The sequence below is a fragment of the Bos indicus x Bos taurus genome, chromosome 13, assembly GCF_003369695.1.
Source record: "Bos indicus x Bos taurus breed Angus x Brahman F1 hybrid chromosome 13, Bos_hybrid_MaternalHap_v2.0, whole genome shotgun sequence".
Lineage (NCBI taxonomy): Eukaryota > Metazoa > Chordata > Mammalia > Artiodactyla > Bovidae > Bos > Bos indicus x Bos taurus.
The window spans coordinates 3876098-3902928 of record NC_040088.1 but is presented as its reverse complement, the minus strand read 5'-3'; the positions used below and the strand labels follow the sequence as shown (position 1 = coordinate 3902928).

At 49.1% G+C, this 26831-nt stretch overlaps 1 protein-coding gene across 3 annotated transcripts; it reads right to left on the bottom strand.

Moving 5' to 3' along the window:
- Positions 1-7400: 7400 nt before the first annotated feature.
- SALL4 (spalt like transcription factor 4) lies at positions 7401-24902 on the bottom strand. Of its 3 annotated transcripts, none has more exons than XM_027558247.1 (4): positions 24632-24902; positions 12141-14495; positions 11015-11295; positions 7401-9477 (listed from the first exon to the last, which is right to left on the bottom strand). In XM_027558247.1, the coding sequence occupies exons 1-4, from the start codon at positions 24759-24761 to the stop codon at positions 9058-9060; spliced, it is 3186 nt and encodes a 1061-aa protein (XP_027414048.1). In that variant the 5' UTR covers positions 24762-24902; the 3' UTR covers positions 7401-9057. The 3 variants fall into 3 exon arrangements, with proteins under 3 accessions (XP_027414048.1, XP_027414050.1, XP_027414049.1); XM_027558249.1 differs by having other exon boundaries at positions 13467-14495; positions 24632-24901; XM_027558248.1 differs by lacking the exon at positions 24632-24902 and adding an exon at positions 15196-15374.
- Between the last annotated feature and the right edge of the window lie 1929 nt (positions 24903-26831).

The following is a 26831-nucleotide window of genomic DNA, read 5'->3' as shown; positions in this document are numbered from 1 at the left end:
TCAAGAACAGCATGTCGCTAGAGGTTGCTGTATTGCACCTTTGAAGGGGAAACGGCATTCTTTGGCTAACAGACCTGATCTGCTCTGCGTCGTGCAGGACGGTGCCAGGCACACGGCAGCATGCACAGCCAACTCTCAGGAAAGGCTTATGGAGTGGAGGCAATGTAAACACCCTGACCCACCAATTATGGCATCAGAGGGGGCCCCACCCTCTCCCACCTGCTCCCCAGAGGTCCCCTCTCAAACCCCACCCACCTCAAGGCCTCTTCTCCACTCCACCACCACACAAGGGGACAGAAAAGACCAAAGAGATCATGGCCCTTTAATCCAAGGGCCCCCACACAGCTGGGAGCCAATAAACGCTAGCTCGTGTTTTTATCAAGCACCTAAAACGCCATGGAATCCCTTATCTCATCCTCCAAGCAGCCCTGCCAGCTGAGTCTAAATGAGCACACCCATTTCACAGATGAGGAAACAAGACACTCAGAGCGGCCTGCACAAAGCAACGTGGTTAGGAAGGAACAAGACTGGGCTCCCAGGCCTGGTCTTCTCTGCTCCAGAGGAAGGAAAGATGCCCTCCAGTGACCAGTGGAACCAGTGATCCTGACATTTCCAGGCAACTACGAATCCTGATCTCAAACACCTTCCAGCTCCCTCTGGTCCTCGGGGCGCCCACCTCTGGCCGCCTTCACTCACCAGGCTGTGCCCTCACTGTCTAGGGTACAGAGTAATAATAGTGGCCCTTCATCTGAAATCCTGTATCACTTCAGCACCTCACAACTGTAGAACCAGAGGCAACTTACAAACAGTTGGGCCTCAGTTTCCTCATCTGTAAAATGGGGGGCTTCCCTGGTGGCTCAGATGGTAAAGGATCCCTGCATCAGGAAGATCCCCTGGAGAAGGGAATGGCTACCACTCCAGTATTCTCGCCTGGAAAATCCCATGGGCAGAGGGCCTGGCAGGGGTCACAGAATCGGACACAACTGAGCAACACACACACACACACACTGGCCTCATAGGATTGTTGGAAGGATTAGAACCAATTGTGTACACACAGCAATTGGAAAGCTGCATACATACAGGGAGAATTGTGGGCGCTCAGGATTGTTGCAAGAATTCGGGGCAGTAATAGCAAAATGTAAAGCAGTGCAATGCATGTCACATAGTAAGTTTTCACCAAGGTTAGTGATTATAATTTCTCCTCCTCCTCCTCCTCCTATAAATGTTAGGATTTTTTACTTATTAAAGAAACAACAAGGCTTCTCTGGTGGCTCAGTGGTAAGGAATCTGCCTGGCAATGCAAGAGACATGGGTTTGATCCCTGGTCTCAGAAGATCCCACATGCTGAGCAGCAACTAAGCCCACGCTCCACAACTGCTGAGCCTGTGCTCTCGAGCCCAGATACCCAGCTGCTGAGCCCACGTGCCCGAGGCCCGTGCTCTGCAACAAGAGAAGCCATCGCAGTGAGAAGCCCAAGCACCACAACCAGAGTAGCCCCCAGTCTCCACAACTAGAGAAAAGCCCTTGCAGCAACAACGGCTCGGCACAAAGAAAATAAAACGAAAAAAAAATAAAATTCTTTTTTTAAAATAGTAAAAAATAAAATAAAAAATACCATCAGTGTTATCAAACGGGGTCTCCAGACAACGTTCTAGGTAGATTTTTGAACTTTAGTTAATAATTATTTCTGTAGGAGTAGGTACAGAGAGCTCCATATACCCACTCCATATCCACCCTGATCCCAAACCCAGCAATTTTCCTCACTAACATTTTGCATGATTGTGGTACATCTAAATGGATCTGAAATTTCTCCTCGTCTCTACTTTCTGCTTTTTCTCTAGTCAACAGGTATCATTTTTTAAAAGTTTTTCTTTAAATGAATTTTGAAAAGACCAAGAGCCCCTCCTAATCTCCAAAGGTAAAAATATTTCATATGAACAGAGAGGCACTTTTTTATTGCCTTTGTATTTTCCAAATTTCTGTGTGCTTTTATAATCACTGCAGAAAACAAAAATGACTCCCTTCCAGGAAGGCAGTCCCTGAGGAAGGGAGGCACTTAAAGGCTTTTATCTATCCAGATACTTGTGTGACATAGCAGAGGGCCTGTGGGGCTGGAGGGAACAGTGCCAGGGTCCAGGAGAGCAGCAGAGTGGGGCAGTGATGGGGTGGGGCTGGGCGGAGGGCATCAGAAGCCCTCTTCCCAGCTTGGCCCTGCCTTCTCCCGACGGCCCTAGAAACAGCTACCTTAGGGTCCTGCTTTCTGAGGAGCCCCTTTCACGGCCTTGGACAGCCCTGTCCACCCAACAGGCTCTGGAGCAGGCTCCATCCAACAAGTCACTGACCCCTAGATACCTGGAACAGAATGATCTTTGACAGACAAGCCAACCTAGTCCAGCCTCGTCTTGCCACAGAGGCCCACAGAGGTCACCAAACCTCACCAACAGATATTGGGCCCAGACCATAATCTATTTTGAGACTCAGTCCAGCCTACCCTGGAGCCTCATTTCCATAGCTCGCCAAGCTGGCTGAGGCTGTTTGCAGAGTGCAGGGTACTAGCAGGGCTCAAGGCGAAGCAGGGAAAAGGGGACCAAAGACTTAATGAAACTGTTTGGATAGGCCTTCCCTGGCGGTCCAGTGGCTAAGACTGCTCTCCCAGTGCAGGGTCAGGAAATCAGCTCTAACATGCTGCAACCAAGGGTTCACACGCCCCGACTAGATGCTACAACCAAGACTCAGGGCAGCCAAACCTTGTTAATGCTCTGGGTAAACCCAGACTGGGGGGACTTGCTTTGGTGCCTACAGTCTTCTCTGTGGATGAATGCCCCAGGTCGTCCCTTTGAGTTTCTCAACGTGGGTGCTACTTACTTTGGGGCTATTCCCAGATTGTGGGGGCTGCCCCGCTCACTGGACGATGTGCAGAAGCAGCCTTGGTGTCTACCCCTGACGTGCCAGGAGCAGCTCAGCCCCTTCTCCCAGGCTGTGACCTCCACTGAAGTCTCCAGACATGGCGAAATGTCCCGAGGGTAAAACTGTCCCTACTTGAGACCCACCCAGCTAGAACGTGATGTTAATCTAGTAAGACAGTATCTCTAACACTGACCTCATCTTCCCGGTTCCCCTTTTGTGGGGAAAGAACTCTCTTAAGTGCTTTCCATTACCAACTATATCTAGTTAAGATCTAATTATATTAGTTTGTATGGTACTGTTTTTATCCCCAGACATTGGGGAGTTTAAGGAAAATACCACTCAACATTCATTCATTCAAGCCATATTCACCTAGCACCTACAATATTCCAGCCACTGGGGATAGTTAACAAGACACACAATACCTGCTGCCCAGAGCTGAGGTCTCTGCTGGTACCTAGATCTAAGAAAAGACCGAAATCATCAAGATGACCAGATGACCCGTCTAGCAGGCCTTCGGGGTTACCTGCCTCTTTCATGGTCACTGAGCTATTTTCCAACAGAATACTGCAGTTAACACAAACGATTCTCCCTGGTAGAGATGCAAATGAATTTTGCCCAGTGGAATGCCGCCGATTCTAGCCCTGTGAAGACTGACTCCTTTTTTCATCAGTTTACTTCAATCTTCCTGATTACCTGAAATTGAGGACTTTTTTCAATTCTTTCAATCAGTTGTAACTGTTGATAGAATCTCGGATACATGTTCATTTTACATTTGTAGGAGTCTTGATTTTCCCGTTCCAAAAGGTTATACTTTAACAGGATAGACAGAATAAACAAGCCAACATTTCAGAGAGTGCAAAACGCCATGTAGATAATACAAAAGGGAAGCACAAAAAAAGAGGTGCGTTTATCATTCTTACTTGATAAAAAGTTGGCAACTGTAAGCAATTCTCTTTTATTTCCCCATTTTTAAGAACAATTTCCTGCTTTGTGGAATCCCAAAGATGAGCAATCCTAAATTCCATTATAATTTCCTGTCCTGGGTCCCCTGGGGTCTTTACCACACAAGAAAGTGAAGACAGAATCGGCCTCCAACACAATTAACTCAGGATATTTAGGAAGGTCAGTGAAAATGATTTCTGCCACCAGGATGGCCTGAAGCCATCAGGATAGCCAGCAAGCATTAAAAAGCAAAACAAAACAAAAAGCTGGTTCGGGTGAAGTAAACAGTTAGAGAGGCAAACTTGACACCAGGTGTATCTACAGCACAAACCACGGGATGATACAGAAGGTTGTTTCAGTGCTTTTAAGGACCAACAATTATCCCTTTAGCATAAAATAAACCTCTGTATCCTTTGTCCCAAGCCTTTAGAACACGGGTATTTCAGTTTACCTCTTTCCCTGAATTAATGGGCTTCCCTGGTGGCTCAGATGATAAAGAACCTGCCTCAAACACAGGTTCGATCCCTGGGTCGGGAAGATCCCTTGGAGAAGGAAATGGGAACCCACTCCAGTATTCTTCACTGGAGAATTCCATGGACAGAGCTTAGCGAGCCACAGTCCATGGGGTCACAGTCAGACACAACAAAACAACTGAATTAATAGATGGTTTACCAAGGGTTAGCCTTTTGATGAAAGTGAAAGAGTGAAAAAGTTGGCCTAAAGCTCAACATTTAGAAAACTAAGCTCATGGCATCTGGTCCCATCACTTCATGGGAAATAGATGGGGAAACAGTGGAAACAGTGGCAGACTTTATTTTGGGGGGCTCCAAAATCACTGCAGATGGTGATTGCAGCCATGAAATTAAAAGACACTTACTCCTTGGAAGGAAAGTTATGACCAACCTAGATAGCATCTTCAAAAGCAGAGACATTTTTCCAGTGGTCATGTATGGATGTGAGAGTTGGACTGTGAAGAAAGCTGAGCGCCTAAGAATTGATGCTTTTGAACTGTAGTGTTGGAGAAGACTCTTGAGAGTCCCTTGGACTGCAAGGAGATCCAACCAGTCCATCCTAAAGGAGATCAGTCCTGGGTGTTCATTGGAAGGACTGATGTTGAAGCTGAAACTCCAATACTTTGGCCACCTCATGCAAAGAGCTGACTCATTGGAAAAGAGTCTGATGCTGGGAGGGATTGGGGGCAGGAGAAGGGGACGACAGAGGATGAGATGGCTGGATGGCATCACCGACACAATGGACATGAGTTTGTGTATACTCCAGGAGTTGGTGATGGACAAGGAGGCCTGGCGTGCTGCGGTTCATGGGGTCGCAGAATCGGACACGACTGAGTGACTGAACTGAACTGAACTTACAAAGGGTTGGAGGGTGGAAATGATAGAAGAGGGGGACAAGAGGGGAAGAAATACAAATCGTTTGGGAAGTTCCTTCTCCCAGAAAGGTCACTTTCAAACATTTAGACTTTAGGGTTAAGAATCTGCTTTGGAAGGCAGGGTCACTGGTTCAATCCCTGGCTCTAGCTTGGAAGACTCCACGTGCCTCTGGGCAACTAACCCTGAGGCGCTGCAGCTACTCAAGTCCTGGAGCCCCAGAGCCCGGGCTCCCCAAGAGAAGCCACCACCACCAGGAGCCTGCACACGGCAGCTAGAGCAGCCCGACTCGCCACAGCCAGCGAAAGCCTGAGAGCAGCATCGAACATCCAGCACAATCCAAAATTTTTTAAAAATTTCTTTTAGACTTTCAAATGCAGTTTGATGCTTCTTTTAAACACTTTCTGAGGTCTTACCCTTAATACCTCAATTGCAGCATCCACTTCTGAGAGGCAAATTTGCTTCCTGCTCCTCGTTTTGGCCATGTTTAGCTAATGCTCCATTTTCATTATTTAGAAATAGTTGAATCACGGCAAAGTGGTAAGGACCTGGGGTTTTTTTGGTATTTTTTTATTTAGGGGGAAATCTGAATTTTCATGTATACCAGGACCAAAGCAGGATCCCTAGACCAAAAGCAGTTGCTTCTCTCAGCTTATTAGGAGATGTTAATAGCTCTGAAAGCTAATAACTCACTTTCTGTGAAGAGAATTGCACATTTCTTGTAGTCATTAATGATTTTGTTTGGAAACAAGGAAACAGAACTGAGGGAGTTACCAGGACAATGATTACGCCACAAGAAGCACATGCTTTCTCCACCAGAAAAAGTGCCCCTTTAAATGACTATGGTTACCGAATCCGTAAATAAACGGGCCGAGGAGAGAAGAAAGCGAAGTCGTGAATTAGCCACGACGGTGTTTAGATCTTAATCAGAGACTGTTTAGATCTTAATCAGAGACCAGGTTGGGGACTGCCTGGTTGTCCAGTGGTTAGCGCTGCGCTTTCCAATGCAGCGGGCACTCGGTTGACCCCTGGTTGGGGAGCTGGTTGGGGAGCTAAGACCCCACATGCCTTGTGGCCAAAAAACACAAAACATAAAACACAAGCAGTATTGTAACAAACTCAATAAAGGCTTTAAACATGCTCCACATTCAGTTCAGTTCAGTCGCTCAGTCGTGTCCGACTCTTCGCGACCCCATAAATCACAGCCCGCCAGGCCTCCCTGTCCATCACAAACTCCCAGAGTTCACTCAAATTAAAAAAAAAAAAAAAAGCACAAGGTCAGAATCACAAATTTAGCCAAATATACCTCTCTGATGGATTCAAAATAGACTTCCCCCAAACTCAGCGAAGAGCCTACAACCAACGTTCTGCCGTTCTCTAACTTCCAGCCACAAGCATTCAAACGTGCTAGGGTAGCCTGATGAAGGTGGTGGTGGGGAGGGGGATCAAATGCACTCACTGGAACCGGTGAAACTGCAACTCCCACCGAAATACTGTTGCTGTGTCCATATCTGAAGACACACAGAAAACCCACCTTAGAAATTACCCCCACCGGCCTACTTTCTTTGTACATTACTAGAGAATGCTGAAGTATGCCATTGCATGCATGCTTCCTGGGTTACGAACTGCCAAGAACCACTGTCTGGAAGGTGAAGGAGGCGCCCACCGCCTGATGGCTTTGGCCCCACATGCCTGCCTTCCTCAGTCTCAACAGACTGAACCAAGAGAATCCTCGTGATCCAGAGTTGGGACCAATTTTTATGCCCATCTCATCTGGGACATAATAAGTGTTCAATACGTTAGCCTTCTCATTTTGCTTGTTTGGTTCAGAAAGCTGGACGTGGCCTATTTGTGCTGCGAGCTCAAGTCACTTCAGTCATGCCACCTCTTTGCAACCCCATGGACTGTAGCCCGCCAGGCTCCTCTGCCCGTGGGGTTCCCCAGGCAAGAATACTGGAGTGGGTTGCCATGCCCTCCTCCAGGGGATCTTCCTGACCCAGTGTGTCTCCTGCGCTGCAGGCAGATTCTTCACCACTGAGCCACTGCGGAAGCCCCTATCCTACTTAGTTGGGTGGAATTTCTCCCAAGGCAGCTGGAAATGATTGTCAGGAAAGGACTCTCAGGTGTGGAGCAGAAACTAACAGAAAAATTTACATACACGCCTGGTGGTGAAAAAAAAAGAACCATTCAAAATTTATTCTCCAACAGACAGACAGCATCAGCAGGTAAAAACTACAGGGGTTTCTCCGTAGATCATACATTCACAAGGCATTATTAAGCTTAACAAGTGAGAAAGCCTCTGGTCTATCTTCTGTAACAATATCCGCTTCACAGTGTAAACAGGCACTACCATTGTGTTCACTTACAATTCCAGAAGGAAAGGCACAACTTGGCAAAACAAAACAAAAAAACTTGAGGGGGGGATCCTAAAGTCAGGTGCAATTACCAAGAGACAAGACTTGAGAAAAGCCACAATCCACTCTTCCAGAGGGGCAAAGACTTCCCCACCTGGAAATGTGGGTCTTTCTCCTCGCTTGTTAAATCTTCAAGAGGAACGCTTCATCGTCTGCTTAATATCACATATACAAAAGGGGTTAGGGTTAGAAGAAAAAAAAGAATCACAACATCATCTTGAACTTCCAGCTGCTCCCACCAATACATCAACTCTTAGGTTTACGATAGGGTCTAGGAACACTTCAGCGGTCATCCGATAGGAAAATAGAGACTATAGCTACAAAAATAACACACGAATGAGGTAGATAAATTAAAGCTTTCACATCCAGGACTCGCCTGTTCCAACTTGGTAGCCTTCATGCAATACTCAGAAGAAAAAAAAAAAATCTTCATAATTACTCGGCATTAAGTCACAATCAAGGAAATGTTGGTACAAATTAGTGTAAGAAGTTTTTAGTATATAATAAGAAAACATGCCCTTCCATGAGTTTGTTTCTTCAAGAATGGACACCGAGCTCTTCAACAGAGCAGGCACACTGGTGAACTAAGTTACCTCACCTGAGATTCCCTGCTCAGGTGTTCACCTCTCCTGGTTTTAGGAAGAAGGTGGCATCTGGAAGGGTAGAGAGGACCTTGGCACTCTTGAGGCTCCGACTGAACTGTATTTAAATAAGCAGCAACACACACACTGACTCTCTCAGGACTGAAATCAGTCCACTGGAGGGCGTCCTACTTAAGGTTCCAAACTTGAAAAACACCTTGGAATTCTACAACCTTGGTTTTCAAAAAAAAAAGTACATTCAAAAAAACAACAGAAAAATGGGTGCAGGGCTGGGAGAATATGAAAACAGGTCCCGAAACAGATGACAGACCATGTCCATTTACCCGCATACAGTCCCCGCAGAATTAAGTATACAGCCGCCCCCCACCCCCCGCCACTCCACCCCCAAGCAGGTGAAACAGGTGTCTTCTCCATGGTGGTTCAATACCTTCCAACTTGAAAGAGGTGACCGTCTTTGGAAACAGTTACTCGAGGTTGTACAAAGATTTTTATGTATATAGTTTGTTGCAAGTAACAAAACTACTTTGCAAGACCCGCTTTCTTCCAAAATTTAAAAAAATACTAGTATTTGTTTTAGTAAGGATTTTTTTTTTCCTCTCTTTTTTCTTTTTTTGCAAAGCAGCATAGCAACATTGTGATTGTAAGCCGTGCCTGAGGTTGTGGCCACAACTGTAAACGTTATTTGCACATCAGGAAGAAAACTGGAGGAGACGGGGGCCTTAAAAAAAGAGAGAGAACAATAAAAGACACAGTTCTCTAGAGAGGTCGCTGCGTGCACTGCGCCTCGGAGGTGCGTCCTCCCGCGGCTTAGCTGACTGCGATCTTGTTTTCTTCCAGGAGGTGCGGGAACTGGTGTTTGGGGACGTTGTCGGCCGTCCCTGGCTTCTCCACCTCGGCCCCGGCGGCAGACTGGGAGCCGTCGATCTTGGAGGCGGCCGTGTTATTCACCACGGAGCTGGCCCCCAGGGACACCGGGAGGGTGGGGACGCCACCACTCTGAATTACGGAGATCTCGTTGGTCTTCATGGCCAGACCACCGTTGAGCATGGTGGCGTACTGGCTCCACACGACGGGGTCCACGCTCACCGAAGGGGCCACGATCTCCTTGGGAAACATCTCGGGGACCCTCTTTGCGTCCGTTCCTAACAGAGCCATGGTGTTCTCGATGGCCAGCTTCCTGCCACGGCGTGCCGAGCTATTGTTGGCCCCGTGTGTCATGTAATGGACCTGTGGGAAGAGGGACAGAAGGGTTTCCACCAAAACAGAGGCTTTTGCGTGTAGGCCAATCACAGTCAAGTCTGCGCACAGGCTTGGTCCGTCTAAACTTCTATTTTTAAAATGAGATTTCGGAGACTTCCTTGGAGGTCCAGGGGTTATGGCTCCATGCTCCCACTGCAAGGGGCACAGGTTAAAACCCTGCATCGGGGAACTAGGATCTCACAAGCTGCAGAGAGCAGCCAAGAGAAAAATTAGATTTCATATTAAAAAATCCAGATTATCTATTCTCTGAGGGGGGGTGGGGGCCGGGAACAATCAGACCATCTAGCAACAATGGACCCACATTCCTCCCTAGAGGCAAACAAAGTTGGGGATGCACACTCCGATCTTCCCCATCTATTCACATGCACTTCTGTCAACACCTACTAGGTAGTATAGTGTTGTTTCAGAGTGCTAGGGTTACAAGGTATTAACACACAAACCTACAGAGGTAACAAATGGTATGGAACTGAAGGCATGCAGACACTGAGCGCAGGTGGAATGGGAAAACAGGTGAGACCAGGAGCTTACATCAGTGTCAATGCCCTGGTTACGACTGATTCTCTGCACGTACGCTAAGTCAATTCAGCTGTGTCCAACTCTTTGCGACCAACCCCATGGACTGTAGCCCTCCAGGCTCCTGTCCATGGGATTCTCCAGGCAAGAATACTGGAGTGGGTTGCCATGCCCTGCAGCGGATCTACCTGACCCAGGGATCAAACCCACATCTCTTGTATGTTTCCTGCACGGGCAGGTGGGTTCCTTACCACTAGTGCCACCTGAGAAGCCCATGTATTCTACAGGTGAGTAAAATTAAAGTCCTACCACTGGGAGAAATTAGCAAGCGTGTGAGCATCTCTGTGCAACTTCCTCCTTTGTGGGAACTGACCCGAATAAAAAATGAGTTATAAAAACTAATTTTTGAACAAAACAGACCCTGCCCTGATGGAACTGACATCCCACATACATAGTGTCAACAGAAGCAATCATTGCTGAGGCAAAAATAAGCCTGGCTGGGAAGGTTACACAAGCCACCAGGAACGAATGTTATTTCATCTACGGTGGCAAACAAGAAAGGGACTCTTCTGAAGAGCAAAGATACTCTACTGCCTCCTGCTTCTTCAACCCGGCCTCCTTTCTGCAATTATTTTCCCAAAGTTGAAGACCAGTCATCAAGTCTAAAAGCACAAGACAAACCCATACAGGATTTATCCATTTTATATTACGAGCATGACAATCACAATCTATGTTTCCCGATCTGCAGGACTTTATGAAGGCAACGAACATCCCAACTTCAGAGATGCTGTGAGAAAGCCTGTTTCTTTTTTCTTTTTTTCACTGCACTGCAGAGCTGGCAGGATCTTAGTTCCCCAACCTGGGCTTGAACCTGGGACCCAGCAGTGGAGGCACGCAGTCACTTGGCCCTGATGGAAGGATTCGTTAGGGATAAATGTCGCTGCTTAACACTGAGCCCCCCACCCCCAGCGGAAGCCCTAAGGAGGCTCACCTTCAAGTTGCCTTTGGTGGTGAAAGCGCGCCCACAGATGTTGCACACAAAGGGCTTCTCACCGGTGTGAGTCCGCTCGTGGATCTGCAGCGCGCTGGCCGACGAGAAGTTCTTCCCGCACCTCGTGCAGCCGTGCTGCTTGGCCTGTCGTCGGGGCTGGGCCGCCAACAGAGGCGTCATACCTGGGGACATGGTCGTGGGACCCACAAACCCACCGGGAACTTCAACTTTGACATAGGTTGGCTGGGCTCGGATAAATGTGGATGGAACGCTGCTCCGACCTGCGCACAGGGAAAAGAGAAGGAAAAAAAAAAAAAACTTTATCATCACGTCATTCATTCATTCTTCAAACCAAGAAAGGAGTTTTGCCCACCACTGCCCCGCCGCCGTTTGAGAGTCTGGAAACACCTTTCAGGAAGTTTACACCTTGGAAGCAGCTTTCTTCTTATTTAGCTACACAGAGAATGACAACTCCAAAACTTCAAAGAATTTTTCCTATTGGGTGAGCCAAAAAATATTTCGGGTTTCCCCAAAACAGGAGGTGGAAAAGCCCGAACAGACTCTTTGGCCAACCCAATATTTTGGATTTTAAAAGGTATCGGCATCAGAAACGCATGCAGGCAATTCCAAGTTCAATCCCCACATCAAGTTACCTTTAAAGTCTGCTCTGACACCATCTTTCTGATTCTACAATGGTGTCCCCTCATTAATGCCATCAACAGGCACCCCACAATTTAAAATAGGTTAGATTCTCTTTTCTCCCTCAAGAATTACCCATCTGTGACTCTTACATTAGGGAGTGGGATCTCTGAATCAAGGAACTATGAATTATCTCACTGGTGTCCACTTCCTGAAATACTCTTCTAGGATAGCATTAACTCCAAAGAATCCCCGTGTGGCCACCACGGGCCTCCAACACAAAAATCAAAACCAAGCAAAGTAAACTGTCCATGCCCAATCTGCAAGAACTGTCCTAAGTAAAAGCATGTCAGGACTATGACAGAGGTGGTCACTAATTGCCCTACAGAGGAGCTAGTTCACTCTCCATTGGTCAAGGTCACCCCGGGTTCCTTCCAGATGACCTCGAGCCCAGAATGGACCTAAGTGAAATCCAAAGCTCTATCACCTTCCATCTCAGTGCGGCTGCTCTCGGAGCCGTCCCCTTTGCCGTCGGCGTCTGGAGACTTGGACTTGACGCTCTCCGCCTGGCTATGGGCCGGCGAGACCGCCTGGAAGGACGTGCTCTCTAGGACGTCTGGGCTTCGGCTGGCGCACTCGGGGTCGCCCATCACCGAGGAGGCGTCGTCATTGGTCAGGCCGTCACTCTCCACGGACCCGTTTTCTCGGCTGCCCTGCCGCTGCAGGACGAGCGCAGCGAGCCCCGCCTTCACCGGGGCGTCCAGCGAAGCCGCCGTGGCCAGCCCCGGGGTAGGGGACGCCGCGAGGACGCCGGCGAGGGGCCCGAGGACCCTCGAGGAGCTGCTGGGGGCGGCCTCCTGGGGGCAGGCTTCGTCTACGTCGATGGCTTCCATGACCCCATCGTGAGCGGGCGCGCCGGGGCTGCCATTCTCCCCAGCCGCCGAGGGCTCGGGGCCCGCGAACTCGCAGGGGCTCTCGGGCAGAGGCGTGTTGGGGATCTGGCCGCCCATGTGCATGCGGATGTGCTGCTGCAGCAGAACCGCGTTGGTGAACTTCTTCTGGCAGATCGGGCAGGAGTGCTGCGTCTTCACCGACGCGCTGGTGCGGTGCACCCCCAGGTGCGTCTTCAGGTTGCCTTTGGTGGAGAAGGCGCGGCCGCAGACCTTGCACGGGAAAGGCCTCTCCCCGGTGTGCGTGCGGTAGTGCATCTTGAGTGAGCTCTGGCAGCTGAGGACGCGGTGGCAGATGAGACACTCGTTGGGGTCGGTGGTGGCCTTGTCTATGTTCTCCACCAGCCGCTGCAGCTTCAGGGTCTCCGACCCCGGCTCCGGCGGCCCACCCCCTGGGAAGCCTCCGACCCTGGGGGAGGGATGGGTCGGCCCCACCCCGGGCAGGATGGAGCCATCCTCGCTTTCCGGAGACGGCCCGGGCTGCAGGTCGCCGGGCAACGGGCCCCCCGCGACGTCCTTGGGGTGAGGCCCTGAGGGGAGATTCTGAGCTAGCCCTACGACACTGGGGGTCCCCGCCGCGAGCGCGGGTTTGCTGTCTAGGGAGAGCCCGGCTTCCTCGAGGGGGACGGGGCCGGCCAGCGCGAAGGGAAGGCCGCCGCCCACCGCCGTCTTGTCGTGGAAGTCGGCAAACAGCTGGGGGTTTGCCTTCACCTGGGGATGCCGGTGGAAGTGCACCTTGAGGTTGCCCTTGGTGGTGAAGCGGTGGCCGCACACGGAGCACACGAAGGGTCTCTCTCCGGTGTGGGAGCGGAGGTGGATCTGCAAGGAGCTATCAGTCCCAAAAACCTTGCTACAGTACTTACACTTGTGCCGGCAGAGAGCCTCGTCCTTGAGTTTGACCTCCACCGGGGAGACACTCGGTGGCTTCCCTTTGCCTTTCTTGGACGGGTCTAAGGCCACCGCGGAGAAGGGGCTCTGGAAGAGCACAGAGCCCTGGGCCTGGGGGAGCAGCGCCCCAGGGAGGCGCGACAGGACGCCGGGGAGCACCCGGGTGGCGTCCGGCTTCAGCGCGAAGGGCGGCAGCCCCGGGGAGGCGGAGCCGCCGGCGGAAGGGACGTTGGCGTGAGGTAGCTTGGCGGGCTTCAGAGCGTCCAGGGGCAGCCCGGCGCTCCCCGCCTTCTGGCTGAGCAGGGCCACGGCCGCCGACACCTGCTGCGACACGTGGCCCCCGAGCGTCTTCAGCGAGTCGGCCGCGTGCCCGGCGTGGAGGGCGTGCGAGGCCCACATGTTCACCTGCACCCGGATCTGCTCCGTGAGCTGGATCTGCTGCAGCTGCTGCTGCTGGAGGCACAGGATCTGCTCGAGGACCCAGGGCAGGCTGCCGGCGCCGGGCACGGGCGCCGGAGGCACGTCGGCGCTGCGCTGGTTCACCGCCACCTTGGTGCCGCGCAGCGCCTGAAGCGTGACATTGGTGTTGGCCACCTTGCCTTTGGGTAAGTAGCTTATGTCCTGCGGCGCGGGCGGCAGGGCGGCCTCCGTCTTCAGATACAGGACGGACTCCGCCCCCGGCTTTTCCCTCAAGTCCCCGGGGGCCCCTCCGCCGCTGCCATTGTCCCGGTGGCCCTCCCTCCGGCCCGGGCTCGGCGGCTGCGGGCTGAGCACAGTCCCTGACAAGTCTTCGGACGACATCGGCCCCTCACTGTCCTTCAAGATGAGCACGGGGGGCGTTTTAGTGCAATTTTTCTTGTGGTCCAAGAACTCCGAGAAGCTGAAGAACTCGGCACAGCATTTCTCGCAAACGTGGGTCTCCTCCCGCCGGGGCCGTTTTATCCCTGCTCCGTCCCCATTCAGCTCGTCGTTGCCGCGGCCACCAAGATAGTTCATTGGAGCACCTGCGAGGAGAGGGAAGGAGGAAATGAGAATTCCACCCTAGGAAGGACACAGGGCGATCTCTGGAGGGGAGAACCACAACTCACAATTCAGAGGTCTTCATGATCTGTGTCCTAACAAGGAGAAGACCATGGAAGGGAATGAGGGTCTCAGTGAGCCAACCATTGGTGTAGTGGGTGGAATCATAACCCCCCCAAATATCCAATCCTAACCCGTTCCCCTGTGCATGTGGTCTTCTTGTTGGGGGTGGGGGGGAGGCTCTGTATAACTGTAATTAGAGTAGACCCCAAGCCCAATGCCTGGTGTCCTTAAGGAGAAAAGAGGAAAACTTCCCTGGTGGTCCAGTGGTTAAGAATCCACCTGCCAAGGCAGGGGACGCAGGTTCGACCCCTGGTCCAGGAAGATGCTACATGCCTCGAATCAATTAAAGCCCATGTGCCGCAACTACTGAGCCCATGGGCCTAGAGCCCATATTCTGCAACGAGAAACCACCACATAATGAGAGCCCTTGCATAGCAACTAGAGAAAGCGGGATGCAGCAACAGGGACCCAGTGCAGCCAAAAATAAATAGAAATTAAAAAAAAAAAAAGACATGAGACAGAATAAGGCCACGTAAGGCCAAGGCAGGAGATACAAAGCTCTAAGCCAAGGATGCTGGACCCAACAGAAGGCAGCAAGCAGGCTGCATGGGCCACACTCACCTTGGAGCCTCCAAGAGAAAATGACCCTGCTGCTCCTCAGCCTCAGGGGTCCAGCCTCCAGGAGAGTGCAGACAGACTTGTCTTGGGCAACCTAGTGTGTGCTCATTCACTAAGTCACGTTCGACTCTTTGAGGCCCCATGGCTGTAACCTGCCAGGCTCCTCTGTCTATGGAATTTTCCAGGCATGAATACTGGAGTGGGTTGCCATTTCCTTCTCCTGGGGCTCTTCCCGACCCAGGGACTGAAGTTGGGTATCTTGCATCTCCTGCACTGGCCATCTAGTAATCTGTACCAACTTATTATTAAGGCAGTGCTGGGAAACTCAATATAATTTATTAAAATAATCCCCACGGAGCTCTCTGCCCCACCTCAGAGCTGGCTTACAAAAGCAAATGGATTTCATGTCATTCATTAAAATGACATTGGAAGCCTGCTGTTCATCTCCACCCTGGGTCCATCAAAAAGTGAAACTGCAATAAATCACTCCTTCAGACAATGTGGGAACTCCACCTTCCCACCAGAGAGGCTGGAAGTTTAAAGGTGCCAAGAACTATGACGGTGGTACTAAATTCACCTAAAATATGGACACCTAAATAAGACAAAGCCGATACCCGAAGAATGTTTTTTATGTGTGAAGGGGAAAAAAAAACTGAAAAAAAAAAAAGGGGGGGGGGGGGGGGAGACTGCACGTCCAAGAAAAAGACTTTACTGACCTTCCTGATTATGGAAAACCTGTAGAAATGCCTTAGCATGACATTAAAGGATTAACAAGTCATTAAACAAAGAAGCCCAAGAAAAGCAGGAAACGATGGAATGATAGAATTTATTCCTCGCCCTCCATTTGCAGCCTCTACTACTGTTACATTAAATCAAACAACGTTCATAGTCTGGGCAGTTCCATTGCTGAAAATGATTGGTCCCTGGGTTTCTTTTGCCAATTGGGTCCCATTTCCTTCACAGTGATCAGTCTGTATGTCAAAACACCTACTGGGCAGCCATGCTTCAGCCAGATGCCTGGGCCCTGGCGAGTGGAGACTGTAAGTGACTTGACTGTTTTCGTTTCTTGGCTGTTCTGTTGTGCGTACACCCTGACGGGAGAAGTCACACAGGCACACCTCAGACTCCGCAATCCCAGGTGTGCTGAGCTACATCACAGACCTTTGCATATGGATACAAAGACCCACCTAGGAAGAAGGGTATTTTTCACAAAAATGTTTACAGCCACAAAAAAAGGGGGGGAGGACGGGGAATATAAACTTTGGTATACCCACAGTATGAAAACAATGTAGAATTTCCGTATGTCCTGAATTCGGAGACAGAAATTAGGTGGAAGGAGGTTACAGAATAGTATGCAACAAGTGACCATTTTTGTTTAAAACAAAAAAACACACCTATTTGAAATGTACAAATGAATGGGGAAATGGCCAGGATGTCAGGAAGTATTCACTTATTTTTTAAGTAAAATAATCACTTTTTAAAAATAAATGAACCTATTTTGCCTCTTCTTGGGTGATTACATTTCCCAACACCATGGGTTTTGACTGAGGAGTCAGTCAACAATTTGGGGGAGGGATTGATCTTGAAACAGTGTATTTCTCTTAAGAAAGATCTATAGTTTCCAACACAGTTTCAAACACTGACTCTTTTAAATTTCCACAGCATAGCCTTAATAAATTGACTTAATCTTTGCTAATTTCAGACTAGGTAGTAATCAGAAGTTTAGCAAGGTGTGTGTGGGCTGGTGTGAGCCAAGGGAAAGAAAACAGAAATTATGGTGATCTATCACTCACAGGTTTGAAATGGTAGGTTTACCCCTCAGGATCTCTATTAAATGTGTACAATCATGACAGCGACCTAAGGTAGAGGCCTGGCTTCAGTAATGTGATTAGTAAGTGTTTGGGAGTGCTGGCTACGAGCCTGGCACCGTCCTAGGGTCTGGGCAAAGTGCAAGCACTGCAGGTGTTCAGTGAACAGCCATTTCTTCACCTTGTCTATTTCCGTGGCTTGGTTACCTGGGCAACTAGGGCTGCTGAAAATAAGACTTAACAGTCATTTAAAGCCTCACTCATTTTAACATCCCTTCTCACTTCCTACGGAGTGCAAGGCAGGGCTAGGGGTCTGATGATGCAAAGATGAGCAGCCTGGAAGTCCCCTACAGTCCAGACGAGAACCTCTAGGTGCCCCGTGGTCCACGCTACATCCATCCAATCCTATTAAACACCAGCCCCATTTATAGATGAGAAAAACAGACTCCGAGATGTGACTGACTTTTACCCAAGACAACACAATAAAAAATGTAGTCATAGATAACTTTTGAGCACTTATTATGTACAGGTGTAATTTGTATGTTATTAACAATTAACAAAAGAGACTATTACATTTAACAGAGGGGTAAACTGAGGCACGGGGCATTAACTTGCCCAAGGTTGTGAAGCTAAAGCCAGGCATGCACAGATCCTTCCTGTGAACACTCTTCATTCATGCACTTCCTTCCTCTCCTACTGCTTCTTTTACTGAGATGGCAACTATCTTGCCTCTTGCAGAAACCCCTGGGGAGGACAGGAAAGCTTGAAGGGGCAGGTTGGGGTGGGGGCGGGACAGGGAGGGTTAAGACACAATCAGATCAGATCAGATCAGATCAGTCACTCAGTCGTGTCCGACTCTTTGCCACCCCATGAATTGCAGCACGCCAGGCCTCCCTATCCATCACCAACTCTCGGAGTTCACTCAGACTCACGTCCATCGAGTCAGTGATGCCATCCAGCCATCTCATCCTCTGTCGTCCCCTTCTCCTCCTGCCCCCAATCCCTCCCAGCATCAGAGTCTTTTCCAATGAGTCAACTCTTTGCATGAGGTGGCCAAACTACTAGAGTTTCAGCTTTAGCATCATTCCTTCCAAAGAAATCCCACGGCTGATCTCCTTCAGAATGGACTGGTTGGATCTCCTTGCAGTCCAAGGGACTCTCAAGAGTCTTCTCCAACACCACAGTTCAAAAGCATCAATTACACCCCAGCTATGTCCATGGGGAACAGTAGGTAGGTACCACCTTCCTTCCAACTCCGCAACTGCTCTAAAGCAACCAAATTCCCAAGAATCAAGTTAAAAGTATTCATCAGTTCCCAGAATCATTAAGATGGTGTATCTACCTGTACATTTGTAATGGGGTGCTTGTGGAGGTGTGTTAAGTGGTACCATCTTTCTGGAAGTGCAACTCTGGCAATTATGTGTCAAGAACTTTCCAAGGGAAACTTAGCAAGTTTCTCTTGGGAGGGAAATATACCAGCCAGGTAAATGCATAAATAGATACAACTTCTTCAGAGTACAATCCACCACCACCATGGTTATACTGCAATTCTTCCACCCAGCAACTCCCTTGGTAAGAATTTACTTTCTGTGATGCCGGGGTTCAGGGCTCATAGCAAGAAACAGCCCAAACAAAAATGGACACACTGGGGTTCACCAGCAAGATTCTGATGAAATAAATCGGGGTACAGAAAAAAGATGACTATTTTGTAGCTCTTTACTACAGGTGCTTGCTCTATAGGACAACCACTCAAGAGTGATTTCAAAAGGAGGAAAAAATGCACAGAACAGGCTGTACAGATAATGTGCTTCCCCCCTGCCATGTTTGGGAAGAGACATAAGTATGTCCGTGGGAAACTTCTGAAGTAAGAGTTGCTGAGGCTGGTCCCTGGCTTCTGGAGCACAGGCCTGGGGTGGAAGAGAAACTTCAAAATGTATACACTTTTGGCTTTTTTTTTTAATTAGCATGTTACACCCCTCGTCTCAGCCAAGCTACTTGTGGAAATCTCTAGCAAAGCCTGTGTACAAATGCCCATTCTGCCTGTTAAGCGCCAAAGCACAACCACGGCCATCCCCCGTATACTGGCACAGAGCACCCACTGCAGACTCGCACACCTTAACTCATTTATCTTTGCAGCCACAGAGACAAGCATCTTTGCTTCCAACGTGCAAGCGTGGAAATAGGCTCAGGAATAAATGACTCAAGGTGCCACACTGCTCACTAGAAAACACAAGAGCAGGGACTCTAGTCTTAAATACACTGAAAAAGGCACTAAAGTTAGCGGCCTCATTTATTACTGTTTCTGCTAGAACACTTCCTTTTTTTCATTTTACCCCTCTAGGAAAGCTTTTAAAGCATTTTCCCCCCTACTCTCCCCACCCCTCACCCCCGTCCAAAACTTTAATACCACAAACATACTGTGTATCTGTTTATGCACTATGATTCTTTGGAAGACCACAAACCACTGTTAACACCCATATTTTTTTTGGCCAGGATGCACAGCGCACAGGATCTCAGGAACCTGTGCCCGGTGCAGTGGAAGCGCGAAGTCTTAACGACTGGAACACCGGGGAAGTCCCATATATATGTTTTTTGTCTCCCTCTCTCCGTTCAAGAAAAAGTTTTCACCCCCACGCAGACAATATTCTTTCAGTCGTGAACACTGAGCACACACCTCGGCAGTATTTGCAGAGCCCGTGCCTATGTCGTCAACAGAAAGCAGGTATTTTCCTATGATGTTAAAGCGGTTGTGTTACTGGAAATTCTGGTTACCTGAGTGACTGCTAGATCTTCTCTACTGTGTTCATGAAGAAGCACGTATTACTGTATCACAAACGTTTCCAATCATTTTCGCTCAGTGTATCTCAACACGATTTATTTCCTTGGTATTTCTATGTATTTCACTGTACGCATTTCAATATTTCTGTTGGGGGAGGGAACTGTGGCACGAAAAAGGTTAAGCTCCCTGCCCCAGAAGGACCCAGCAGTTCCCAAGAGTGATTTACAACCTGAATACCAGCTTGCAGGCACTGTATACACAGGCTCGCCTCTTCTGGAGCCTCCAAGCAATACTGGCAACATCCCACTCTGAGTCTTCAAACAGCAGGAGCTCTGTTTGCTGGTGCAGTAAAGTACTTCGACATCCAAACCACCATTGGCAAATACTGAAAGCGTATTTGCCCAAGAGTAAGAGGACTCTGTTATGAACAATCGCTGGGTATGCTTAAGTTAACCCTTCCCAAAAGGAAAAAGCAAAGTTCAGAGGGATTACAGCAACTAGATCTTCCATCCTTCCACCCCACCCCCCACTCCCGAATTTTAGGAATGTTATCTCTCAGCATCTAGTTATCCAATAAGTTGGAAGAATGCAGTAAACCCAGCAGGGGGCTTAGATTCAATCACTGCCAAATGGATAGAAAATACTCTTACTATTGTATAGCAAGAAAAGCTCATCTGCCAGAGGCCAATCAAATTCTGAAGCCTATGAAAATGCTTAAGAAACCAACCGTATATCTTGAGACAAGCATTATGCCTGAAGCTTATCTTTTTTTCCCTCCCATTCCTATATTAAAAGAACTACAATGAGTAGATTATCTAAAGTACTTAATATCTCTTACCCCACACCCCCACCAGCAGGATAACTGCTTACCAAAAAACAAAAGGAAACTGAGACATCCTTAAGAACTGAACCAGTTCAAAAAAAGTGCTTAATTTTACATCTGCATTCAGCAATCTGAGAAATGCCTTTAACTCAATTTGTAGGTGGCAAATTAGAGCTGTAATTACGTTTCCATTTAATAAAGGTACAAAAAAAAAATTGTTCCAACTGTCTTGGATCAAAATTCAAGTTTGCTGAAAAGGAAGAAGTAAAAAAATCAAAGTTTTTTGTGCTAACGTGTGCAAGCTCTGCTGTTGCTAGAGATAGATCCCACTTTGCCTCAACTGGAGCTCATCTTTTAAAAGGAAGTTGTTAACTTCACGCAGGCAGTTTTTGCTCTCTCCTTCCCCAGAACCCCTTAGAATAATACCTGACATGGACTCGAAATTTTAGGGGAAAAATGGCAATGATTGGAGATGCAGTTCTTATCTGGGTTTAGAGGCTTCTAAAGATGGTTTAGATGCTTGTTTAAACAATCAAAGGCACACAGGTGAAGGATGATGAAAAAGGGATATCTTAAACTCTTTCCATCATTTTTTCCAAGGCAGTAAAGCCTGGAGCACCAAATGCAAACTGTTTAATTTCCAAATTGCTTCCTGGAATAGAGTAAGTTCTAAAGCCTACAGCAGCCCGGCTCCTCCATCTGATAGAATACTGACAGAAAATTCCATCCCATAACCAACTCCTCTAAAACCACGATAATCACAACTTCTTGGATTTAGAGCACGACTTAAATCAAACAGAACAAGGAAACTCTGGCAAGCCATTGCAACCAGGAGCTGAAGTTTAAACTGAGCAAAAACGGAAATCAAAGGTAATGTACGTGAGGTCTCCAGCCTGGCGTGGGCTACAGATAAAACTGCAGAATTATCCCAATTTGGCAGTTCAGCTGTCCTGACACAATTTTTTTTTAATTGTTATTTTGAATAAAATTAATTACCGATCACATTTCCAGCACACAGTGGGCCTCTATAGTTGAAGCTATCTAAATAGGGTGTTTCATCTCCCGGGTACAGAGAAAGAACCCAGAAGCTCAGAAAGCAAAGCTTACGCAGCTGAAAGTCCTACAACCAGATTGGAATGCACACCTCACTCTTACACCTTACAAAAAACTTCATTTCATTTAAAAAGAGGAAGCATTATCTCTATCCCTCCCTCCCAAGATGGCTCCCTAACAGGAGGAGGGCTGAAGGGGCTTGAAGGATCAGCTAGCAGCGACTTGTGCAACTTCTTTTTAAAGGAACAAAAGAGGTTCGGGCAAGCTGTAGCCCTTCTCTTTTAGAAAGCCAGATGCAAACACAGAAACTTGGCCTGCAACATTCACCAAGGTTACTGTCACCAAGAATTCCCTTTCCCTCAATTAAAACAGAAACTCCCAAGTGTCCCATTCTGACTCCTTACCGCAGATGTAGGTCGTTTCAGTTCAGAAACTGGGGCTAAGCGGTTATTTGAAATGGGGGAATCTTGATCGTTGATGGTTGTAATCCAGTTTAGCACAAAGGCCATTTGAACCTCTTTTGAAAAAAATGCTAATTTTTCTGTACATGGCCTGACTCCCCTGACCACCTGCAGATTTTTGGATCTAACAGATCGCCAAACTTCATTTTCCTCCCTCAAAAAGTGCATTTAAATGGTATCAAATTCGCTGTGCACTATAAGATCAGTCTAAACTGGATGTCTTTAATTATACGCAAAAAAACGGGGGCTCAAACACAAAATATCCATTAAAATGGGAATGTACTACTACCTTCCGTTTCACGGCGGCAACTGGGGGCTCTGCAAACATATTAGAATCGAAGAATTCTTTCCAAGAATGCTAAAGACTTGCCAAAGAAACTTCGGCACCGCCAGGGAGAGCGCAAAGAACTGACTGGTGTCCCGAGGAGCGCCCAGCCCAGAGCTCTTCAACCCCCGGCCCAGCGCGTCCCTCCCATCAGGTGGGAGCCGGTACCTGCGAGGGGACCCGCCTCTCAGCAGAGCGCGAGGTTCCCGGCTGGGCCTCCAGGGGACGCCCGCGCGCAGCTCAGCGGCCACCGCAACCCCAGCGATCAATAGCAACTCCCCCTCCCCAATTGTGGAGGGAGCGCACGGCCAGGCTCGCGATCCTAACCAGCTCGGGTTAACTGGTGGCCGACTCCAGCTAGCGTTCATTTAAGAACGTCCCCTCGCCCCCCGTAACCAGCTCCCCCTAAGGTGCCGAATCCCACCAAAAGCCGCACTAAGAGTGCGCCCACCCAAAACGAAGCGGGTAGGGGGAAGGGGAGGTCAGAGCAGGACCAGGGGAGGGGTCAGAGCCAGGAGCTCGCCCCTCCTTCCCGGGAGGAAGCGGGCGGGCGGAGGGTTAACCCTTTTGTTCCAGGTGGGCCAGGCAACGAAGCCTCTCCGTCCTTCCCCCCCACCCCCCTCCCAAGGCACAAAGAGAGGCCGCCCTCCTCCGACCTCCGGTGCGCGCTGCCCTGACCATTGGACGCCCCCAAAACCGCAGAGACGCCCCTTTGGTCAAGCCGATCTCTTTAACTTGCCCTGGAAAAAATTATTTGGGGGGTGGGGTGGGGATAGGGATTTACATTAATCTTAGAGATTCAGAAAATGTATTCCATTCCCTCCCCGAAATAAAGGGTACGGTAACCAAAAAGTGGCGACGGCTCTTCCCCTCGTTGTAGTGGATTGGAGCGACTGGGGTCGCCGCGCGCACCCCCATCACCCGCTGGGAAATTAGAAAGCAGGCGGCGAGGGGAGCGAAGCCACCAACAAGGCCCGAGAGGAGCTTAAAGACGCCCCCTCCCCCCACGCGTACGCGAAAAACTTATCAGGCGACAATTTGGCGGGCCAGGGCGGAGGGGAGATAGTGAGAAAGCGACTCGCTCCTAAAGCCCCCGAGGTTAAATGATTAGGGAGAGAGGAGTCCGCTCGGCCGCTCCGACTGGGCTGGGGGTCCCGAACTCCTCCCGACCCCGGAGAGGCGCGGCGCGGAAGCGTGGGCCGGGTCAGCCCCCGGGAGCTCGCCCTGGCCGCGACCGCCCAGCCCTGGCGCGACCTCTCCCCTCCGGCCCCCGGGGCGCGCTTTTCGGAAAGCGGGGCGCGCCAGAAAAGCCACGCGCAACGCCAGGCGGGTACACCCCAGCGGGACTGCAGAGCGCGCGCGACCCCCGCGCCCGGGGGCCCGCACCCCTCCCGCCGCCCGCGGTTATTTTTAGGAAGTCGGAAATCAAAGATGGCTGGAGGTCAGGCCCCGAAAGGTTAGGGCGAAGATCGGCAGGCGGCGTAGCCCCGGGAGCAAAGAGGGAAACCAAAAAAAGAAATTTTTGAAACGGAAAAGAAGGCAATCTTGTGCCCTCGTCCTCCACTTCTTCCGGCCCTCAGTCCCCTCCGCAGCGCGGGTGGCCCGCACCCCAGCTCCTGGGGGGTGGGGAGAGGTCGCGCCCCCTCCCCCTCACGGCACGGGAGGGGCGCGTGCAACAGATCGGCCTCCCCCGGGGGGTCTTCCAAAGGTGCGCCCCTTCCCCAGGCGCCTAGAAAAGCCCCCAACGGGTGAGGCAATAGAGTGGGGACCCCCGGGGTCTTTTCTTTTAAAAGCGGCGCCAGGGAGGGAGGAGGGGAGCCTAAGTTACAAGTGTGGGGGGGAGGTTACTAGTGAGGGGAGTGCAGCCAATTAAGAGAGGGGCAGAGGACGAGGAGAAGGGGACCTCAGGAACGAGGGGCAGGCAGAGGCTCGGGGTCAATCCTACAGTAAGAGCGAGACCTGGGGGTGAAACTTCCACGAGAGAGAAGCCAGAAAAAGTGTAAAATTAACGAGGGCGGGGGTGGGGGTGGGGAACCAGGCTGCCGGTTAGCCCCTGGAACTAAGCCCCCGGATCCAAGTTCCCGAATCTGCGGAGGGAGTCGCGGCCTCGCCAAAGCCCGCGTCTCCGAGGGGCGGGCGAGCGTCTGAGAAGCTGCCCGCCCGGGGCGCGCGCCCCCCAGCCCCACTCACCCGGCGCCCCCGCCGCCGGCGCCGCTGGGGCCGCATCTGCACACTCGGGGGCCGGCTGCTGCGGCTGCCGTTCGCCCTGATCCTCCTCCGAGTTGATGTGCTGGGGCTTCGCCTGCTTGCGCCTCGACATGGTGCGAGCATCGGGGCGCCTGGAGAGCCGCGGTTATTTGCCCACTCCGCCACAAATTCCTGGAGTTGGGAAATTTACCCCCCTTCGGCCGGAACGCGCATGTCCCAGTAATTATTATTATCAATAATGCATTGCGATTTATCATGAGCCCTGACAGCTGATTGGCCTGGGTCCAAGACCTCAGAGATCATTTAAATAAGCCCTCATTGATCAGGGAGGGGCGAGGCATTCTGGGCTTTGTAGTCCGGCCCTACAAGCGACAAAGGCGTGTTCATCTGGGGAGAGCAACTAATTAGCATTCGGGCTCAGATTGGCTGGGTGCTGGGCGAAATCCGAGGGGGGACCATCCTCGCTTCAGCTATCTGAGTTCTGGGAGAGAAAGAGAAAAATAATTGTGTACTTACTAAAAACTAGGAGTTTCCATAACAGTTTTGGAACAAGCGTATTTGGTAGTGTGCTCCAAAAATTACTTTTGTAAGGTTGATATCCGCGGAAGCTGGGGAGGAAGGTCTTTTCAGTGAAATATTTTGTCTCAATTTTTACCTCTAACAAAAAAATAAACAAACAAAAAACCCTGAGATTTGACCCTTGTCCCCTCCCATCTCCTTTTTCATTGAAATGTTTAAATTGAGTTTTGAGATATCCGAAGAATGGCGGTATATTCAACCTTCCCCCCTCATCTCAACACTTGAAGTGGCCTTCAAATTTCCCAAATTTCAGAGTAGCCCCTCGCCATGATTTATTTCCTTTAAATGCTAAATAATAACCTCCAGGATCCATACTCACAAAGTCTGGGTTTTTTGTCACAGTGCAGATCTTGATTTTTTTTTTTTTAAACTTTAAAATGACTGGATACTAAATATAGAAAAAGCAGATTAAAAACAAGTATAGTCAGAGATCATATCAAAACATGGAGAGGCTGAATTTTTTCCCCCACAAGCCATAAATGTCTGCTAACATCATTTTATAACTGAGACAATCCTCTCCCATGGATGAGCAATGGGCATTGTCAGAGAAACTGGGTGTTGCCAAACTAGCCATTATTGGAATTTTTTGCTATACCAGCTTTACTGTCGAAAAGATGTGTATAGTTCAAAGTGATTGCCTCATCCTGACATGGAGACGTCTGAAATCTTCTAAAATTGTGTATGTGTGTATAATATTCTATGTATAAAAAACTATAGTAAATCTCGATGTATTTTATTCCATTAACTGCCTTGTATGATGTCAATAAATGTTGAATAAATGATGAAATATTCAGCCTTCTAAGTCTTTGATTCGGTGATTCCCTGGTACCTTTCTGCGTGCGTCTTAATTTAGCACTGACTCCATGGTAAGGAACTATGCAATTATAAACCCTTCTTCCACATTTGTGCATTACATTTTCTTGAGTAGTTATTCATCAGGTTCCCAGCTTGTAACAGTTTCTTGTAAGCTTATCGGGAATGCAAGCAAAATAGAAGGCTAAGCTGATAAACATGTTCACCTGCTTGTTTGGACAACCCAAGGCAGAAACTAAACCAGCTTGATCGTCTTTTTGATATTCATGGTCATCAATAAAAATTTACTGAAGGAAGTGAGGTTAACTTCCAGTTTTTGAGTCTTTGTTTGAATACTTGGAATTGTTTTAAGTTCCCTAAACCAGAAAAGATAGAATTACAGTCAACAGCCCAAGTTGGAAAGGTAATAATTTGGTTTCATAATACATGGAAGCTGTTTAGCATTCTCATACTGAGTAAAAAAGCCAATTAACGCCTGCCTCGCTGACTAATCTGCTTATATTCCCAACACCTTTTCTGTGTAAGGTAGGCGATGTAATTTACCAGTGTAAACGCATGTGCACAGAGGCTTACAGCTCGTGAAATATTAGTGGTTTAAGGAAAAGTTCGTCTCACATGTAGGTGTTTATATTCACTTATTTTAGTTGGTGACAGTGAAAACATGATAGTCGGTTCTGCTCAGGACAAGGTAGTAAAAGTGTGCCTCCTGAGTCTCCAAGTGATAATAATAACAGTTGATTGAGCCCCTGGCATGCACCACAGACTTCGCGAGATGGACACTTCCTAGTTT